Source organism: Nymphaea colorata, chromosome 6 (assembly GCF_008831285.2).
Source record: "Nymphaea colorata isolate Beijing-Zhang1983 chromosome 6, ASM883128v2, whole genome shotgun sequence".
NCBI classification, from domain to species: Eukaryota; Viridiplantae; Streptophyta; class Magnoliopsida; order Nymphaeales; family Nymphaeaceae; genus Nymphaea; species Nymphaea colorata.
In genome coordinates, this window is record NC_045143.1 from 11,288,071 (window position 1) to 11,308,207 (window position 20,137).

Here is a 20,137-nt window from a genome sequence, read left to right on the forward strand (position 1 = left end):
TTTCCAGGTATGCAAATGTCAGGACTCCCGAGAGGCATGTTCGTACAAGACTTTATTTCACATCGGTAGGTTTTCTGTTTTTTTTATTCTTTTGGACCTGTTGCAGTTTTGGTTAAGATAACCCTGCTTTGTTAGTGATCTATTCATGAATGTACCTGTCTAGCTAAATTTGTTCATGTGCATTCATTCAGATACTGTCACATGGTTATCAAGCTACATGAGTGCGGGTATAAGTGCCGTTAAATGAATAACAATAGGATTCATAAGAAAAACCAATCAAACACAGTATAAACAACTTGATAGCTTGGTCAAGAAATCCGACATGCAGGTAATATCACATGGTTAGATTCACACGTGTGCTTACACAAGTGAATGACTTTCAAAAAATAGTATGTAAAAAACTAGGGGGGAGAGAGACCCACGTGATAGGGAGAAAAATATAAAAAAGCATACCTGGACTGCCCAGGTCTGCCTTCTAACCACAGGGAAAAAAATTTTTTTAAAAAAAATGCATAGCTGGTTGTGGCCGGGTCTGCAGAGAGAGAGAGAGATTGAGGGAGAGATTTCAGGGACGCTTCCTATGTTGCTGCACATGAGAAAGAGCCAATGACCTGTTATTGCTTGTGCTTGAGTCGCCTGAGAACTGAAGGAGATGACTGCCTGAGGGAGAGGGATAGGGTGACTGACGATGTTGGAACTTGACCAGATTATCTTTTATTATAGAATGCACTTTTTCAATTCAACTCTTCAAGGAAAGACTGAAACAGACTCGGTTAAAATTGACCGAGTCCAGATATAGACGATACTAGCCATGGGTAAATGCACCACACCAGGCACAGGGTTGACCATGCTTAGGGGGAATCCAATGCTGCACCCAGTACCCAACTTTGGCCATGTCAACATGGGTGTGATGTCTTCCTACGCACAATAATTATCTTTAATCAGCAGCGGACAAATGTGTATTATCCGTTGTCACAAATGTTGTTGTCAGGTTAGTATTGGTGAGGTTTTTCTTGGGTGTTAGACATGAAGTATGCTTTTAGCCTTTTCTCCTAAAAATTTTGAAAATAAAAAAAATTAAAATACAAAAATATATATATATTTTTTTGAAAATTTTGTTCTCACAAAACAGTAATCAAAATTCAATATAGATAAAGACAAATAAAAAAATATGATATATTAAACAGTTTTTTTTTTAAAAAGGATACAGAAACACAATATTCTCATTTTGGTGATTTTTTTCCCATTTCTTGGTTATTGTCCCATTTTTTCCATGCTCTTTGGAAGAAACCAGCGATATTTGTGGACAATGGTATGATCTCATAAGTTGAGGTTTGACAAATTATTTCAGGATCAGGGGCATTCACGAAAGTCTACTGAATTACTTTGAATTGCAAAGGAAGGTTTCGATTCCTGCATGGTGATAGATACCTCAGGAACCTGCTAAATGTGTTAAGAACAGTATTACTTCCTTGTCGTTTTCATCATGTTTATGAGTAGATGAGATGGTTGGCAGTATCAGTGTAGTTTCTGCAAATTTGGTTTCGATTTCGGTAGTGAAATGTTGGCTTTCAGGTGTAAAAGTTTTTGATGAACTTTAATCTGTAACTTTCTTGTAAATCACTTCAACGCTGCATATTTCTCTATAGTCTATATGTACTCTTTTTATGTACTTCAAATTGGTTAAGTTCTGTTACATTTATTTTTTAATTTCTGTATATGTACTCTTTTTATGTACTCCAAACTGATTAAGTTCTATTACATTTATTTTTTAATTTCTGTATATGTACTCTTTTTATGTACTTCAAACTGGTTAAGTTCTATTACATTTATTTTTTAATTTCTGTATATGTACTCTTTTTATGTACTTCAAACTGGTTAAGTTCTATTACATTTATTTTTTAATGTTTACTTAAGAGAAATCGCCTTCAGCATAAAATCCCCAAGGCCATAACCTTATGTCTCCAAGGTTCTGGCTTGCTTTGGGCCATGGAAATGCTTCTGTTAGCAAGATATTTGACTATTTGTTCATGTACTGAGAGAATGTACTGAGAGAAAGTACATTTTTTTTGACAAAGTGGTCCCTAATTGCAGGAATCTCATATACACTCTCTGATGAACGTCCTTCGATACTGTAACATGGATGATTCACTTCAAGGGGAGGCGAGTCTTGTTTGTGACAATGCATTGGAACGATTGTATAAAACGAAAGAGCTGGATTATATGAGTTACATAGTCCTTAGAATGTTTGAAAACACGGAGGTTTGTACATTCATGCCCTTTTTCCCTTTATTCTCATTCATTGGTTAGCCTGCTTGATTGAATTTTTTCTTTCTATGGTGAAATATCTAATTATTAGATCAAATGCTTAATTTTTTTTGAACTTTTTTAGGATCTTTTATATGCAACATTTGCCACTGTCTATATTCAACGACATTTTCCCCTTGTTTAGCCATTTTGTTACCGAAAATCTTGTCTGTTATTCTGTCCTAAACAGTTGGATGTTTACGCAGACCCCGCTCACTTAGTGCTTCTATAGTGATTCCAATTCCTGCTGCTTCTTTATAGGTGCCGACATCTTTGTGATCCATGTGCATGCATTCCTAATTGGCAGAGAGAAGTATTATCATTGATGTCTTTGGAATGCATCGTGTGTGTTTGTTATTGAACTGAAAACTAAATAATAGGTGTTTTACATGATTGGTTTTGTGGCTACATGATTAGTGTTGTATGAATGCATGCTAGGACCTCGAAAATCAGTGCAATACATTGACAGGTGTCTTAACACTTGAAAATTAATGACTTAGATATAAATATCGAAGCATGAAAAATCATATTATTAAAAAAATGCTGTTAATTAAAGAAGCAGACTGTAAACTACATCTACAGGGTGGAATTTGCAAAGAGTGGCACTTAATGCTTATGTTACATGTAATAGACAAAAGACAGTTTGTACTGTGTGTAAACTGAAATAGTGTTCCTGGGCTTACTGACAGTATCTTCACTTAATCTGATGTTATTGATGGATTCAACATATTTTTTTTTTTTACAAATCATGCTTAGGTTCATATGTGTTGGAAATGAGTCGGGACTTTTTGACCCATAACTTTCACATTGTGAACTGTTCTCTGTTGATTTTGACGCTGTTGGTTTTCTTTTTTAACACCACGAAATAATGCATTTTAAGGGTTCTTATTTGTTATATAAATTTTATACATCACATATGGTCATTTGATCACTTGATCGAATGGTTTTTTAAGATGGGGAGCATGGGGGTGAGGGTGCAAGCAAAAAGACTCGTCTGTGTATGTGTGGGGGGTAATACACATATGTGGATTACAATTAACACAACTTTATCAAGTATACAGGTTTTTTTTATCAAATATGATAATGTAAAAACAACTTGGATTCGGAGCTGCAAAATATAGTCTTGCTGTCTTTTAAAGGCTGATAATGATGAACAGAGTTTGTTGCAATCGCAACTTTTTTCATTGATCCCCTCCAGTCTAGTTTAGTTTAAAAGTCAATTTTACATCGTCAAGGCTTCTGTTTCATGGATTTCACAAAAGCAGTCCCCATTAATTGTATGATATGTAAAACGTAAGTAATCAATACAAAATGTTGTTTCATCCCTCGAAGTTGTTTTTGTTTTTTTTCTTGAACATTAAGAGAAATTTCAATGAAAGTCCTTCCAGAAACAAGGCTTAGTAATCCTTCATATGGTGGAAAACATCACCTTGCACAACAGCCTAGGAAGAGTATGCAAATGCGCTAAAAATAAATTGAGAAGTTCTACTTAAAGAGGGCCAACTATTACAGCAAAAAGTAGGGTTAAGAGATGCACAAGGAAAGCTGGCTTGTCTAGCTGTTGGCTGGGTCCAACGGCTAAAGAGCTAGCCATTGGAGCCAGTAACTGCAGCCCAGGCGATGGTCAATACCTGCTTTTCTGGTTGGTTCTATTATTGTTTTTTTTTAACCTGAAATACAAAAGAGAAAGTGCATAGCACCTAAATATGTAGTTATAAATATATTTATGCTTGCGTATACCTATATTATATACGATACCGTATACTCTATATGGTGTATCTATGTATGACATAAAATCAGAAAAGTGCAACTACTTTTTAGCAAATGTCCATTATCCTTTTTATGCATTCTTGCACAATGCACTCTGTTTTTCCCGTATCGTATAATCATAATTTAGACACGTGAAGTGGGTTCTCCCTTGTGTATTCCTGTAACTGCAGCATTCTCGATGTTAAATCTGACCAAGAAAGTTTCAGGTATCGCTTGAAGATCCAAAGAGGTTTCGCATTGAGATGACATTTAGCCGTGGTGCTGATTTGAGTCCATTGGAGGTGGTGGATGAGTGATTTCTAGATCATATTTGAAACTTTCTCCTGACATTCATAGCTGAGCGTTACCTTCATTTTTGCAGTATAATGATGAGGTGGCTTCATCCTTGCATCAAGAACATACGCTGCCAATAATGGGGCCAGAGAGGTTGCAGGAAGTGGGATCTTGTCTCACACTGGAGAGGTTGGAGAAGATGCTTCACCCGTTTGCCATGCCGGCCGAAGATTTTCCGCCTCCTTCAGCACCTCAAGCTTTTGCTGGCTATTTCTCTAAAACCGGTGGTGTTTTCGAGCGCCTAGCAAGTCTATGGCCATTTCACAAGCAGGCAAATGGTACTGCAAGATAGAGAAGTTGCAATCAGTTCACATTTTTCTGCAATTGCAGTTTGATTCTTTTCTTATTTGTAAAAGCAATTTTGGTAACGATCCCAAATAAAAGCTTCGGTCAAGTTTGAGGTTCTCAATGAGAGAATTTTTACAGTAGCTGTACGATTTTCTGAATGGAAATGTACTTTTTTTCCTTTATGAAGGAGAAACAGACCAATCTGACCTGCTCATGCTAGCTTAACGGACCTTGTCGCCTTGCCTCTCTGATGCTACATACCTACTCTCTTTAATCTGAAGAGCCTGAGGAATCTCCTTCCCAGAAAAAAATAAAAGTAAAAATACAAGCGCCGGTATCAATATCCAAAACACAATTTTGTCTAATCTTGTTCTTTCTCTTCTGTTTAATGAGAAATCCGAACACTTTATTGCCAATCTTTTCTTTTCCCTCTATTTTTCATCCAATAAAAATAAATTAGTACTAGTTGGCAAATGTAATTTCCCCAAACAAGGCACGGATATATTTGTTACTTGTAATATGGTGCGTAAGGATTTTTGGCACCTTAGCCTCGTTATTAAGGGGATCGGTCTAGGAGATAACATTTATTGGTTCTGTAAACTTTTAAATGTTTGGAATGTTACAAGTCCATTTTAGCATCGGTCTAGGAGATAACATTTATTGGTTCTGTAAACTTTTAAATGTTTGGAATGTTACAAGTGCATTTTAGCTGTTGGAGCATGTCTCGGTGTAATTGACACCTTCAAGCTGAGTATCTCATTTGGTTGTTTTGGGCTTGACACAGTGACGCAGGGAATAGACGACGGCAACACGAATGGGAGATAGTGGGGCCCTGAGTTTCCTCCTTTTGCCGGTGGTCAGCAAGCCCTTTCCACAGTTCCACTGGTCTGTCCTCCTGGGCTTCTATGGTGGCGAAAAACACGGAAGATACTACGGGATGTCACCCAGAGACACCCAGAGATTGAAATTAAGGAAGAAAATGGACAGAAACGTCTCTTTTTGTCCAAGCTAGCCTATGAAGAACTGAAACGGCCGTTCAGGTACTCGACGATTGCAACCCTAGTTTGTTGGAGGCCGGAATCGTCTGAACTACAGTTTCATCTTCACAGCGCTTCGAGCCCAATGGCCTGGTATGCACTCTCTGCGTTGTTCTTCTGTTGGGAAAAGCCTTTTTTAATTTGTGCCCCTTCAGAAGAGGACATCGTGGCTATAACCGATCTTGGTAGATGGAAGATTGGCCACCGTCTACTCATTGCCAATAGGTGGGAGCCGGCTCCCCATTGAAAACCGATGCGGCTAACAAAATCTGGATTAGGTTCCCTGATCGCCCCACTCTGTTCTGGCAACCTAGGGTTCACAAAAACCCTGCTTCCATAATGGGAGCGATCTTCGTTGGGGTTGATCCCTTCACCAAGGAGAGGTCATGCCTCAACTTTGCTCGTAGTCTAATTGAGGTCCCCTTGGGGTTCATCCCTGTCCTTGAGGTGAAGCTTGTCCTAGAAGAACAGAAGGTTATAGTGCAGGCAATTGAGTGCGAATCGAGGATTCGTTTTTGTTCAGAATGCAGGTCTACCAGCCATTTCAGGTTCGTCTGCATGGCTCGGAAGGTGCTGTCTCTATAAACGCCCTCTAGTTCCCAAGCTGTTTTGGCTATAGGAGAGGAATGGAAAACGGTTCGAATGCCCAAGAAGAAAAACCCCAGCTCTCTAAGAAGGTCCCTGTAACTAAATCATCTAACAGATTGGACTCCTTGCTGTAGGAGACAGAGGAGAAATCTGATCAGATCGGTGCTGCTCCATCCCAGTAATCCCCTTCGACTGGTGAACACGATGCACCAAAGCCTGCGGCTAAGGTCCCTCAGCAGCTTGAGTTCCCCCCGCACCAGTAGTGCAGGGCACTCCGAACACCCTATAGCGGAGAAGGAAACATAAGCATTGGCTTCCCTTCAACAGGTTGAAGGGCTTACTTCTCCCATCGTGGCCGCAGGCCCCTTGATGGCAAGCAAAATTGCTGGAAACAAAGGTATTTCAGATCGTTCTAGTCCCTCGTTGGATGATAGAAACATGAAAGACAATGAAAAAAAATGTGCCCTCAAACACAAGGAGGCTTGATCCGAACATAGCCGATAGCGCTCTGCCTCCAGACAAGGAAATGGAAGATCAATCCAGCGAGGAGGAAGATACCTAGTGTTTGATGAATGAAGATTCTTCAATAGACTTGGAGAGTGAGGAATTCTTGCTTGAATCAGAGCCTAATGATAACTGCATGGGGGATGCTTGCCCAGAAGGGGGATTGAATGTCGCTGATGGCCAGGGTGGGAGGGGAGAATCTAGCCCTCATTAATGAAGATCCTCTCATGGAATTCCGAGGGCTAGCGAGGAAGCTAGCTCAGCGTGACTGCATGGACATCATCAGGAAAGCCAACCTGGTTCTTGCGTTCTTAGTTGATACCAAGCTCACATGAGATCGGCTTGAGAAATTCAGTACTGCCTTTCAGGACAGTGACTAAATTTCCAATCTACAAGAGGATGGGCTAGACCAGATGGAATCCCAATTTGGTTGAGGTTCTTGCAGTTGTTGTTAAGCTACATTGGTGATTCTTACCCTCAAACAGCGCCTCTTCTAATAGAGTATTTGGGGTTGTAGGGGTCTACCTAGATCGTGATTTCAGACGTCGAGTCCAACAATTTGGTCAACTTAGTGCTGACTTAGGCTTGGTCTCCCGGTCATTAGTATGGCAGACTTTAACTTTGTTCGTGGTGAATGGGAGAAGAAGGGCAAACCTCCAGCCTTGAGGGCTTGCCTTGCTTGTTCTCGCTTTATCTCACGGCATAATTTCACCGAAATCTTTATACTTGGACGAACAACAGATCTGCGGGGAACAATGTTATGAGCGAATTGGACAGATGCCTTGTCTCCGCAAGTCCACTGGCCCTAGCTAAGTGGCTCCAAGAAGATTGTCTCTACAGCTATGTCCATGGAGTCCAGTGGTTGCCCGATGATTAGGCTGTTGTCCAAACATGACAGGACCAGAAGAGACCTCAGAAGCTGGAGCAGAAATGATTCGGCTAATCTAACAAAAATCATTAGCAGATTGCGTACTCAAATTGGTCAGGTCCAGCAGCGCAGCGAGAGAGAACGGGTGATTGGCGGAGAGTGTGAACCTAAGGTTGAACTAAGTAGGCTTCTGTTGTTAGAAGAAGCCTAGGTCATGCAGTCCAAAATGACGTGGCTCCAAGGAGGAGATATGAACTATAAATTCTTCCATGCCATGGTCAAAGGATGGCAGAGGAAAAAAACACATTTCTACCGTCTCTTATGCTGGGGAAACTTATTGCGAGCCTGAAGACATATTTCAGGCCTGCACGGCTGCACCCGTTGCTTTTCTGATCTCCTTGGAGCATCTCAGGCCTCGGGCAACCTCCCGTCCTCACTGGTAGAGGCCTCCTGGTCTCCCAAGCTGAAAATGACAGAATTTCTGCCCCCATTGCTGACGCTGAAATCGAGTGGCAGTACTGAAATCTGACAAAGAGTCTACCCCTTGGCCGGATGGGCTTAGTAACAAGTTCTATCAAGACTTCTGCCCATTCTTAAAGATGATCTAGCTTGTACGACCAGGAATTTGTTAACTACAGGTTGCATAGTAAAAAGTATTAACAATACTCATATTGTGGTTGTCCCTAAAGTTCATGGTGCTGTTCAGATTAAAAAGTTTAGACCTATTTTCCTTTTAAACAGCGTCTTGAAGTTTATCAATAGAATCATGGTCGCTAGCATGCAACCGATACTTGATAGAATTCTGTCCCCCAACCAAAATGCTTTCATGAAGGGCAGATGTATACAGGATAACATTTTTAGTGGCCTCGAAGTCGTCCAGCACTTGGTGGAATTGCCACATATGAAATTGAGCACAATTTTGCAAAGAAATATCCCACTTGTTTCTCAAGAAAAGATAGGAAACATGCTCAATATCATTTGATGGAATAGTTGTCTCAGCTCTTTGTTGTTTGGGGTTTCGGATTCGGATAAACACGATCAAACAATTCCCAACCATGGTTCTTGCAGATCAGATCATTTATATAGGATACAAAAAGAAACTCCAGATATCGATATCTTTCTCTTTGAATGAGATGTCAATTCGAGATATTGTTTCATTATATATCTTACAACTAGAATCCCTCTTTTTTTCGATCCAGTTCCTCCACCAGAGGCATGATACACTTTTTAGTTATTGGGAGGATTCAAGTACTCTCTTTCGGATCCATGAAGCAACTTTCAAAGATCTTTTCCCTTTTGGAAGATACAAGAACGAAACAGTCAACCTATTGATATTGGGAGACCAAAAAGATTCTTCCAATGTATCATTTCTGGGTCCAATGGAATTCATAGGTATAGTAAGATGCCTCATCAAATGGAGATTTTTTCTTTCGAGCATATTTCGATTGTTAATACGATATATACTGCGACTACATGTAGTACTACACCTTTGATCATGAAAGTGAAATATTGATTGCCTGTTCAACCCTTTGAATCACGTGAAAGCATGATACTTCAAGTTTGGGGGCCAAGCAGTTTCACAAAACATTCTTGGTGGAAAAAAATGTGAGTGAAATACACCACTGAATTGAATTTGGTCCATGAATCTAAGAAATATCGAGAATTTTTTATCTCTCTCAATTCAAAAATGTAGGATTTGAATTGATGTCATTTCATTGATTTCTCCTAAACGAAAGATTATATTTCAATTGAAATCCACTTACACAAAAACAGCCCCTGTTGATGACGAGCCTCCGCGAAGCATCCATGGTTGAATGGTTAAAGTGTGCAACTCATAATTGGCAAATTCATAGGTTCAATTCCTATTGGATGCATGTGAATTGGAACGTTCAATAATAGCATTGGCTCATATCAACGGAATCTCATCATCTACATATAATTAATTGGTACGTTCATACTATAAGAATAAGACAAAAACAGTAAGACTTCTAATTCTTATAGATATTGGAACTCAGAGGGAAGAAAATGGATTCATGGATGAAATATGCAGTATTTACAAAAAAAAAGTATTTGGTTATTGAGGAACAATCAATATACTTCTAATGTTGAATTAGGAACAACTAGGATAGAAATAAAGCATTGGATCGAACTCTTCTTTTGGTGTCAAGGAATCCAATACATAAATCGGTTAATAAGAGAATGGGAAAAGGTTTTATTGTGTTGCTTAAGTTATACAGGAATTCCTGAACCCAAGAATTAAGAGTGATAAGTTCTTCATTACCCAAAATAGAATAAGCACTTAGAATAGTGAAACACGTTATATTTGTTGAGAAATGCAAAATAATATGTATATGATCTTGATTGTGCATTCTTACCAATCGTATCGTTTCTTTGTGGATTATTATACGAAGCTTTTGTATATGTGTCTCCGGATACTCCTTTATCATTTCGTCCAACAAGAACAGTGCTTCTAATTTTATGAATCCTATATTTTACAAATTATTATTCAATTCGAATTGAATAATATTGTTCTCTCTTTTCTTGTCATATTTATGTCGTCCTAGCTAATATGCATTGCATATGGTCTTTCTTTCATTTTACTTGTGTGAAATGGTTTGTCAAGCATCATACATACTATAATTTTCAATTTCTTAGTATGTTGGTCAATACAAATATGGTTCACACACTCCTTGTTATCTTAGAAACCAAGTGAGTTCTGTTATGGTTGGCTAACAATTGTTGTATACAATTAAAATTCTTCTCTAGTGCATTGCTTGTGCTTGAGAAGTCAAGTTCAACTCATGGACACACCTACAGCTCATTGACATATTTTTTCCAATCACACATTAAATTTTTTTCAATAATCACATTGACACCATATTATTTCTAAAAGTCAAGCACGATCAAGTACAATTATACATGTGATTTATAAAAATTAAAATAGGGCAATAATTGGACTGAGTTAGCTGCCATACTTGTGAGTACTTAAGCCAAACCAACAATATATCTCATTCAAACACTTCTGCAAAGGGCTGTCACTTGCCGCTGCCAATTCTATGGCTGCCACCAATGCCTCTCTTTTTTTGCTCCTATTGTAATTAATAATAGAAAATCAGAGTTTTTACTTTGAGTTGGTGGGTATTACATTTCTACCCCTTTAAATAAGATTTTGTGGCCGAAATTTAAATCTTATCTTTTCTCAAAATAGTTGGAGGTAATTCTTTCTATTTCCAAGCAGATTCTTAAAGTCATGGTATTGTCATTCAACCTTCACTGCTTCATTTGAAGTATTGGTTCTTTTTATCCACTATTTTGATGGGTTTTCTTCTACAGTCAAATCTTCTTGAATTGGGATGTCTTTGAAATCTATTATGTGAGTCCAATAAACCACATATAAATGGGAGAATATATATATTGAAACTAATGGTGGACTGTAATTACTACAAATTCTGTCTCATAAAGATAATGTCTCTATATTTTCAATACAAATACTACTCCCTCAATATCTAAAGCATGAGTAGGATACTGTTTTTTATGAGTTTTCAGCAGCCTATGCAATAACACCTTTATGCCTCATCAACAAACAACCATAGCTCTCATTATGCACATGTGTACATCACAAATTTGATTTTTCCAAATAGATAGTCAGTATGGGGGTAGAGATAAGCTTGTCTTTCAATGTTTGCAAGCTCTTCTCACATTCAACATCTCATACAAACTATGTTTCCTCTTTCAAAAGTTTAGACATCGGCATGACGATCCTTGAAAGTCTTGTGTAAATCTTCATAATATCCTGCCAACCCCAGAAAATTTGAACCTCTATCAAATTTCTAGGAGTTTTTCAATTCTATATAGCTAACACCTTATGGAGGATCCCCCAATACGCCATATTTCGATAAAATGTGGCCAAGGAAGTTCACATCTTCGAGCTAAAAATTGCATTTTTCACACTTGACATAAAGCTTATGTTTACATAAAGTCTCCATCACACCTATCTATGTTTTATTTTGTTGTTAGAATACATTAAAATGTCATCAATAAATATAATCATGAACCAGTTTGTGTAACCTTAGAATAACTAATTCATTAATTCCATAAATGTTGTAGGGGCATTGATCAATCTGACTGACATTGCTTGAAATTTATAATGCATGTATCTGGTTTAAAAAGTTGTCTTGGCCACATCTTGATGGTGGCTAGACCTTAAATTTATGTCGAGAAAAACTTGACATTTTTTATCTGGTTAAATATATCCTCAATTTTGGGGGAAGATATTTATTTTTAGTAGTGCCACAATTAAACATTTATCTATGCATATTTATATAGATTTGTCCTTTTTCGTTACAAATAACTAGTGCTCCTCTGGTGACACATTGGTTGAATGAAACCCCTTTCCATCAGTTCCTTTAATTAGTCCTTCAATTTTTCTAATTCAAATAGAACCATGCAATATGGTGCCTTAGATACAAGAGTGGTTCATGGTGCCAAATCTATTCTAATTCTACTTATCCTTGAGATATTTTCAATAATTTATCGGGAACACATTTAGATATTCATTTATAATTTTCATATCATTCACTTTCAATATTGTACATTCATCTACCACAATGTTGACCAAAGATATTATACCTTTTTTATTCATAAATCTATTGAGCTTCCAGAGCATATACTATAGTTTTATTGGTTAAATTGATTTTTTCTTAGTATTCTATAGGTTATGTTGTTTAGGTCAACAATTGTATCTGGTACTTCCTATAGCTTGGACATGTGTGACACTCATAGAGCTAATCCATTCTATGTATCACATAAAATCCACTTGAATTCATGATGTCTAACTGTGTAGACAAGTGATGTTCAGGACAACAATTGTATTGTTTACTTCATACAGTCTAGGTACATGTGACACTCATAGATCCAATCCATTCTATGTATCACATCGTATCCGCTCAAATTCATGTCCTCTAACTATATAGACAAGTGATGTACATGAATCACTACACCAATGTCAAATCAAATATTGATTACACAAGTTGTGAACATTCATAAAACTCGCTGTTTTTAATTATAACACATACTGTTCACATGTATATTCATTAAATCTGCAAACTGTTGGAAATAAATGACTTGTTGTCCCATAACCAAATAGTACTCTAGCAATATCTTTGACCAAATTTGGGATCTATCTTTAATCAAAGATCTCATTTTTCTACAACGAAAAAACGACATAATTTCTTGATAGTGATACCTCCCTGGGTGAATTTGCGAACGCATCAGGCATCTAGTTGGCAGCATTGAAACCATCGCTAAGCTAGTCATGGTGACATTTTACAGTTGTCAATTTCTGTAGGATAGTTTGTCATTTTGTTTGCCAAATTTTTCTTTTTTCCATGGAATCCATCTCGACCAGCAGACACAAATGTTTTGGAACGAATGAGTCCACATTTCCAATTGTTTTTTAATTTTCAGACCCAATCTTTATCTATTATTGATGCTATCGTAGTGGCACCATAATGGCTGCTAGACTTATTGCACACCACTTCACTTTATAGCCTTTCTTGCATACCACATTTTTTTTCTCTTTCTTGCTTATGCTTTGTTTGTTGCACAAATATTCAGACAACATCCTTTCAATTGATGATAAATCTCATCCATATCAAAATCATTTAAATGAATATCTCTGGATGTAATTGCAAGTTAAACTCAATTAGTTGAACTATAATTGTGTAAATGATAGACCTAAATCACATCCTTATTAATATGTACTTGTGATTACAATCATTTAAATGAATCTCTGTAAATGTAATTGCGAGTTAAACTCAATGGTTGAACTATAATTATGTAGACAAAGGACCTAATCCTATTTGTATTAATATATACTCGTGATTACGATCATTTATAATAAATCTCTATAGATATAATTATAAGTTAAACTCATTGAATAAACTACATTTCTCAAAACACAAATCATTTTGCTATAGTTCAAACGATTCTTGCATTTTTCTTTCTCTTGTATGTGTAGTGACGTATGGGCTAAAGATGAGTTCTCTCAACTAGTCCCTCACAATTCATGGTTGATTCACACATCAAATAGCACATCTTGACTGCCACCATACTTTGCTTTCTTCTGGCACACTATGTAGTTCAAAAATTCACTTCACTTCATAGATATCATCTCCTCCAACATCAAAACAATGGAATTGTTTATATGTTGTCAGCAGCAGGTTTAAACTGCGTCATATACCTATCTTAACCTTGAATTGTGGGTCATTTATTGTTCCCTTGGTTGCCCACCATGGTTTGTGCTAGCATGACCAATATTTGAAGGGCAGTTAGTAATGTCGTTTGTTGGTTTGCATGCAAAGTTTGGCCAAATTGTTTCCTATCAATGGTTCAATCCTCAAACCAAGGGTACCCTATAACGTCCAACGTCTAGAACCGTGAAGCCACCCGTGTGAAGAAAGCCCGATGCTAGGGGCCTCATCCCTCCTCTCGTTGTTCTACGTTAACGAAGAGGAATAGGAGGCAAAAGAAAAAGTAGCCGAAGGAAAAGTAGAACGGAGGAGGTGACTGGAATTTCCATAGAGGTAATCTCTCCCTCTTCTTGCTATCTATCATTTCCTCTCATTCTTCTCTTGTCCCCTCCATTCTTTTTTTTTTCTCCCCCATCCAATCGAACTCTCCTTATCAGTTTCAGCAATTTTGGGATAATAGAAGAAGAAAAAGCAGGAGGTGTAGGCTAAGAAGGAGAAGTGAGTTTGAAGCAGAATCAGAAGGTAACTTTACTCTCCTCGATCTCTCGTCCCTCTCTAGCTCTCTGACTCTCACTGTCCCCCTCACGTTGTTCCTCTCAATCTCAATTGCTCCCACTCTCTCGTTTGTTTTCTTGCCCTCAGCCAAACCCTATATTGCCCTCTCACCTTCTCCCTCATTGTTGCCGAACTCCCTCGCATGAACTCTCTCTCATGCACTTGCTCCTTCCGCCGAGCTATCTCTCTGTCTTGGTTCTCCCTCTCAACCGAATGTTCTCCCTCTCGTCAAATTTTCCTCTCTCACTCGTTTGCTCATTCTCACTTTCCTTAGTTTTGTTTGGGTTGGACTGCAGCTTGGAGAATACGATTTCTCCCTTTTACCAGAAAATAAGGAGGTTGGTAGTGGCTGAAATGGAGTGCCTTGACGTTTGGTGGCCGGAGGAATGCTTGAAGGTCTGTCATGGAAGATTGTATTAGTTTGGGCTCAATAGGAGGGGTGAGAGAGGCCTAATCGAGCATATTTTGTTTGGTATTTTCTTTGAGTGCATGAATAATTATCTTTTGAGTATGCTAGACTCAATATTGAATGATCTAAGGTGCATGATAGAGATCTTATTGCATTAGGGAAGTTCTTAGGACTTCTTTAGAGGGGCATTAATCCATTCCATGCTATATTTTGTTGGATTTTGTGATACATGTGGAAAGAGAGTACTTATTGTGATACAAATGGGAAGAGAGTACTTATGATTAGTTTGTATGTTAAATTTATGGTTTGAAGGGATGACGGAACATGTAAGTTATTAGGTCCAGACATATGCTAAGGTGTAACAAAAATGTTCATTTATGTCGATTTGATTAATTATATGCTCTTACTAGTGAGCTGGTGTCGTCATCGCCGAGTTGTCAAAGGAGAAGCATACTTGTAGGGATGATGCCTCGATAGGGTGTTACCACCTAAATTAGGTGTCTAATTAGTTGATGATGCATGTGGTGATGTATTTGGGAAGGTTCACACTTAATGACCCCAATCATGCGACCCAGGTGTCGTTGGGAGCTAACAAGTGAAAGATGTGAATTGTGGTTTATAATAATCTAAGGGTGTATTTGCAATAGAATGATTTGGAGAATATTAATGTTCAATTTAGATTAGGGGAAAGCTCGTTCAAACATGTGGAAGGTGAGTGAATGCACTCCATGACCTCATAATATGATAGAAACTTGGAGAAATGTTCTACAAGTTTATTCAACCTATCGGTACTTGTTCGAGTCAATAACCTACAACTTGATGGTCTTAGTTCTAGAAAACTTATTGCTTTGAATTTTTATAGGTAGACCGGGTACATCGAGTAGACCATAAGTGACAAGATTGTGCTTAGGGAAATTTTAGGTTTTTGTGGAGACATGCGACATGTATGGCAGCATTCTAGATAAATCCTTGCCTGAGGCCAAATATGGATAGAATGTTGCATTCCCACGTGTGAGCTTTCAGGATTGTTGGATTTTATAAATTTGTTTTGTTTAAATGATGTGTGATATGACGTGCTTCTTGACATATGAATATATGTGCAAGATTGATTGATTATGAGATTGATTGACTATTTTTAAAATGTTACGCAAAGGCAGCTGCATGCTAGAAATTATAACTACCTAAGACAGCTTGGTCGAAGTATCAAGTTGCCTCAACCCTGATCGTGAATTAGGTGAGCATCCTAGCATATTATTTGCTTAGGACAGCTACGAGCCAATCAAAATCAAGATTACTCTCTGTGGTTCAGCTATGTTTTCATATGAAGTGATTTTTATGGTTTGATTGCTGTGATTGTTATGAGATTTTCATCTGCATTGTTGTTGAGCAATGATTTGATTGAATAAACTTAACATGTAGAAGTACTCATAGAGTGAGGTTTGGCTAGCCAAAAGATTGATTGAGTGTGTGACTTCTTATGAAGGCGGTTTGGGGTCTAGTTGCAGTTGTGAAGTAAACCAGCTTTGTGTGCTAGCCAACCATATTGTGAATGTGTATCAATAATGATAAATTAAGAAATAATAATTGATTGGAAGCAAAGTGGGTCATGGAAATACATTTGGATACATCTCGTCTTTGCCACTAGTCTCGTATGTTCATAGCTTAGGTGGTCCAAGGTCCCAGAATATCGTTATGTGTTGTGCTTGGAGTATTGGGCTCCCGCCTTCCCAACCTAAGTGTCCTAGAAAAGGCTAAGCAATCCCCTTAGAATTCATACATCCTTAGTGTATTGCTCTAATGTTGCAGCATGTATAGATCTGTATTATTTTAGACCACCACATAGGTTGTCTCCCAACCATAAGTCGCCTATGGTGTGCATGTGTTTGTGTGTTGTAGCTACAAGAGCTATCAATTAACTGTAATGGACGTGAAAAAAATATATGTGAAAGGGATGAATGAGACCAATAAGTGTAAAGATTGTCTATTGAGTAATCCCTACATATTGTGGAATATGTAAGGGACTACAATGACCGTTTATAAGAATGCACACATGCATTATTGTATTGAATGATGATGTTTCTTCTATATGACTCTAGATTTGAGCCCTTACCTTAGAGGACTAGGGATTTGTCTGGCTTTTTATCATATTGTGAAGGTTATACCTTTTGTTGTTTATCTTTTTTAGGTTTTGGCGGACCCAGAGCATTAGGTTGATCAGATTTCTTAGCTCACTTTTTGTTGGGAATATTTTGGGTGTATAGTCATGATGGTGCATCATGTCTTGTTTTTGTTTCAACCTCTTATTTTATGAGCATTTTTGGCATGAATGACATTGATAAATGCAAAGACATTTTGTATAAAATGATTTTGATACATAAATGGACTATTCTCTCTATTGTTATTTTCATCTACATAGCTCCATTGTGATTGTTATATCGTCGTGCCTTGACGTGTTATGTTGAAAAAAAAAATTGGGGTAAATGGTTGGGGTGTAACGTACTCATTTATTAATAAATAGGGTTTGACCCTGGCCACCCCATCTCTTATTCCTTTGTTAGTATTCCATCTATTTATTTAATTTAAGTGTGTCACATTCTGCTAGTGTTTATAGAATTATTGCATCTTCATGACAAAATATGTGCTGAAGAAGGCTTCTCTAAACTGCGGCCATGTGATTGGTGCTTGATTCACAAAACTGATGGCACAAGTTGATAGCCACCACTTCTAGGCATCAATTTTAACAAATATAAGCCCACATTAACCTTGTTGTCCTTTCGAATGTTAAGAAGCTCAAAAATATGGTCCACCTCATTGACCCACTTTTCTATGCATTACAACTAGTAAAGATGATAGCTTCCAACTTTGTTTGATAGATTTTCTAGTCCCAAACTTGGTCAGTTAATAATATGTTTCGATTTTCTGTTTTGGAGGAAATTCCAACTTTTAGGGAACTGATCTTATCCCTAATTCTTCGTTTAGGTTAAATACAACTAATCCATCACCTTGGCATCTCTTCTTCATCCAATTGGAAGGTTGACACTAGTTTTCAGAGAAATCTAGTTTCATTTAATCCACATTCTAGGTAGTAGTTATATTTTCTCCATGTTATGTTTCATTTTTGTAACAAGGTGTCATCTATTTGTTTATTTCCTCTTTCAAGTTTTAGATGGAATTTTCTTTTGTTATCGCCAGGTTAGGCAAGGTTAGGCATTTTCCACATGTCAAGTAGATTGTTATCGCGTTTAAAGCTGCCTTAGGATCCATAAGCAATTTTTCTATTGAACACCATGTTATCTTATAATTATGCACATCTCCCAACAAGTTTAACTGCATTTGTCTAGTTTGTCTTGGATTCTCATATGTTGTCATTCATTGGTGTGTCTCATGTGAGTTTCTTGCATTTTCTTTTGTTTTTTCATGATTTGTGATCTTCGGGATTTCATATTTGTTCATTCATGTTATATTACATCGTTATTCATGTATGCAGGTAGTCTTCTTAGGATTGTATTACGAAACAATGCGCAAAATAGAGAAAATTCTCTGCAGCATGCAACAGTGGTGCAGAAACAGACTGACTTTGGAGGGAGAGAGAAACAAAGTAACAACCTTGGATTCGGAGGAAATCACATGAAAGCATCTAAACATGTCAAACTAACTTTTCGAAGTAATGGTTTTGGAAAATGATTGTTGAATGTTTACCTAGACAACGACAAATATGCATTAGAAAACTGTGTTTTGTAATATGCAGAAACACGGTTATGATCTAACTAACAATTGATGAACCAAAACAAGACAACCCGACTTTGGTTTGGGCTGAAGTTGGAGGGTAGATAACTAGTATGTAGGTGAAGCAAGTGCATATTACACTATCTCAATACCACATCGTTGCCGATGCGATGAGGTTTGGAAGTTAAGGGTTTAACGCATATGAACAATCAACATCAAGTTACTATACTTTTCTTAGTGTGAATCCCATTTTTTGGAGTGTCATAAAGCAAAGCTGTCGCACGTTCAAGAACGGAAGCAGAGTACCATTCAATGGCATATGTGACTGCAGAACTTATATGGCTCACTTATATTTTATGAGCGATTGGCATATACCTTTCATGGACACCTACGCTATTTGGGGATAATATTTCGGCACTTCAAGTCTTTACTAAACATGCTGAAACATGTAGATATTGATTATCATTTTGTAAAAAAGGTTGTTGTTGGATCTCCCATTACCAATTAGTCCCATCACAAAGGCACCTGATTACTGCATAATGACTACACTAGGTTAGGTGAACCTGCTGTACACCTATCCAAGTGTAGCATTTAGTAAGAATGGGTATCTAAGTCCAAAAATAGAGTTGAATATTCGAATGATTGATTGAGAGGGTATTGGTTGTGTTAATGCAAATAGGGATTTGATTGGGGGCATTGTTTGACCACTTTAGACCCCTAATTGATAATGATTGATCGATTGAGCCATTGTGAGCATGAATAAACGTAATGGTATATGGGATTATTGATTTGTGTTGTGCCCCCATGAATGATAACAAAATGCTTGTGTGTTTCTTCGTCTAACACCTAAAAAAATTAATAAAATACTAATTGCGTGTTAGCTGGTTGGAGGGGTGCTCCATGTGGGTGTGGCCTTTCTTTCCCACTGGTGAGCCTACTCATAAGGTAGCTGGTACAAGGCCCTCAGATGTCATATTATATTATTGAAATGTAGGGCTTTGCCTTCCCAGACCGAATTTCCTAGGCAAGCGAAGCAACTCTATTTGTGGATGAATTTCTAATAGGTTGCTCCACCAATGCAATAGGACTAGGTCCATAGTGTTTCGGACCATCATGGGGGGTTCACCCGACCACGATGGTAGTCGCAGTGCACACATGCCTATGTTTGTGAGCATAGGAGTTATAAATCAAAAAATGAAAATGTGAAAGAACCATAGGGTGGGATAAATAAAAACCGACAAGACCACTTACATTAATAATTTAGAACATATATATATATATATATATATATATATATATATATATATATATATAAAGGTAGATACATTTTGGGATTTCAACTTAAGAGGCAGATACATTAAACTCTAAGGTGATTGTATGATATGGTTCTATCATATGTATTTCAAATGGTCAAGGGTATTTGAATGAATTTTTTATGTTAAATTGTACACCGTAATTGAATGATGTCTTAATTGTTTGAGTGGATGATGTTCCCATTGTG

General features: G+C 37.5%; 1 protein-coding gene across 9 annotated transcripts in view; it reads left to right on the forward strand.

The window, feature by feature from the left end:
- The window catches only part of LOC116256338 (inositol hexakisphosphate and diphosphoinositol-pentakisphosphate kinase VIP2-like), a 72,769-nt gene extending 54,064 nt beyond the window's left edge, over window positions 1–18,705 (forward strand). For 6 of the 9 annotated variants that reach the window (XM_031632682.2, XM_031632683.2, XM_031632684.2 and 3 more), the window contains 5 exons: window positions 8–65; window positions 2,095–2,262; window positions 4,284–4,358; window positions 4,439–4,688; window positions 5,483–8,857. In XM_031632682.2, the coding sequence (XP_031488542.1) occupies window positions 8–65; window positions 2,095–2,262; window positions 4,284–4,358; window positions 4,439–4,688; window positions 5,483–5,523 (592 nt within the window). In that variant the 3' untranslated portion in view covers window positions 5,524–8,857. Of the gene's footprint in view, window positions 1–7; window positions 66–2,094; window positions 2,263–4,283; window positions 4,359–4,438; window positions 4,900–5,482; window positions 8,858–18,397 lie in introns of those variants that run through there. The other 3 variants (XR_004173092.2, XR_004173093.2, XM_031632686.2) reach the window with 3 other exon arrangements.
- Window positions 18,706–20,137: the final 1,432 nt, after the last annotated feature.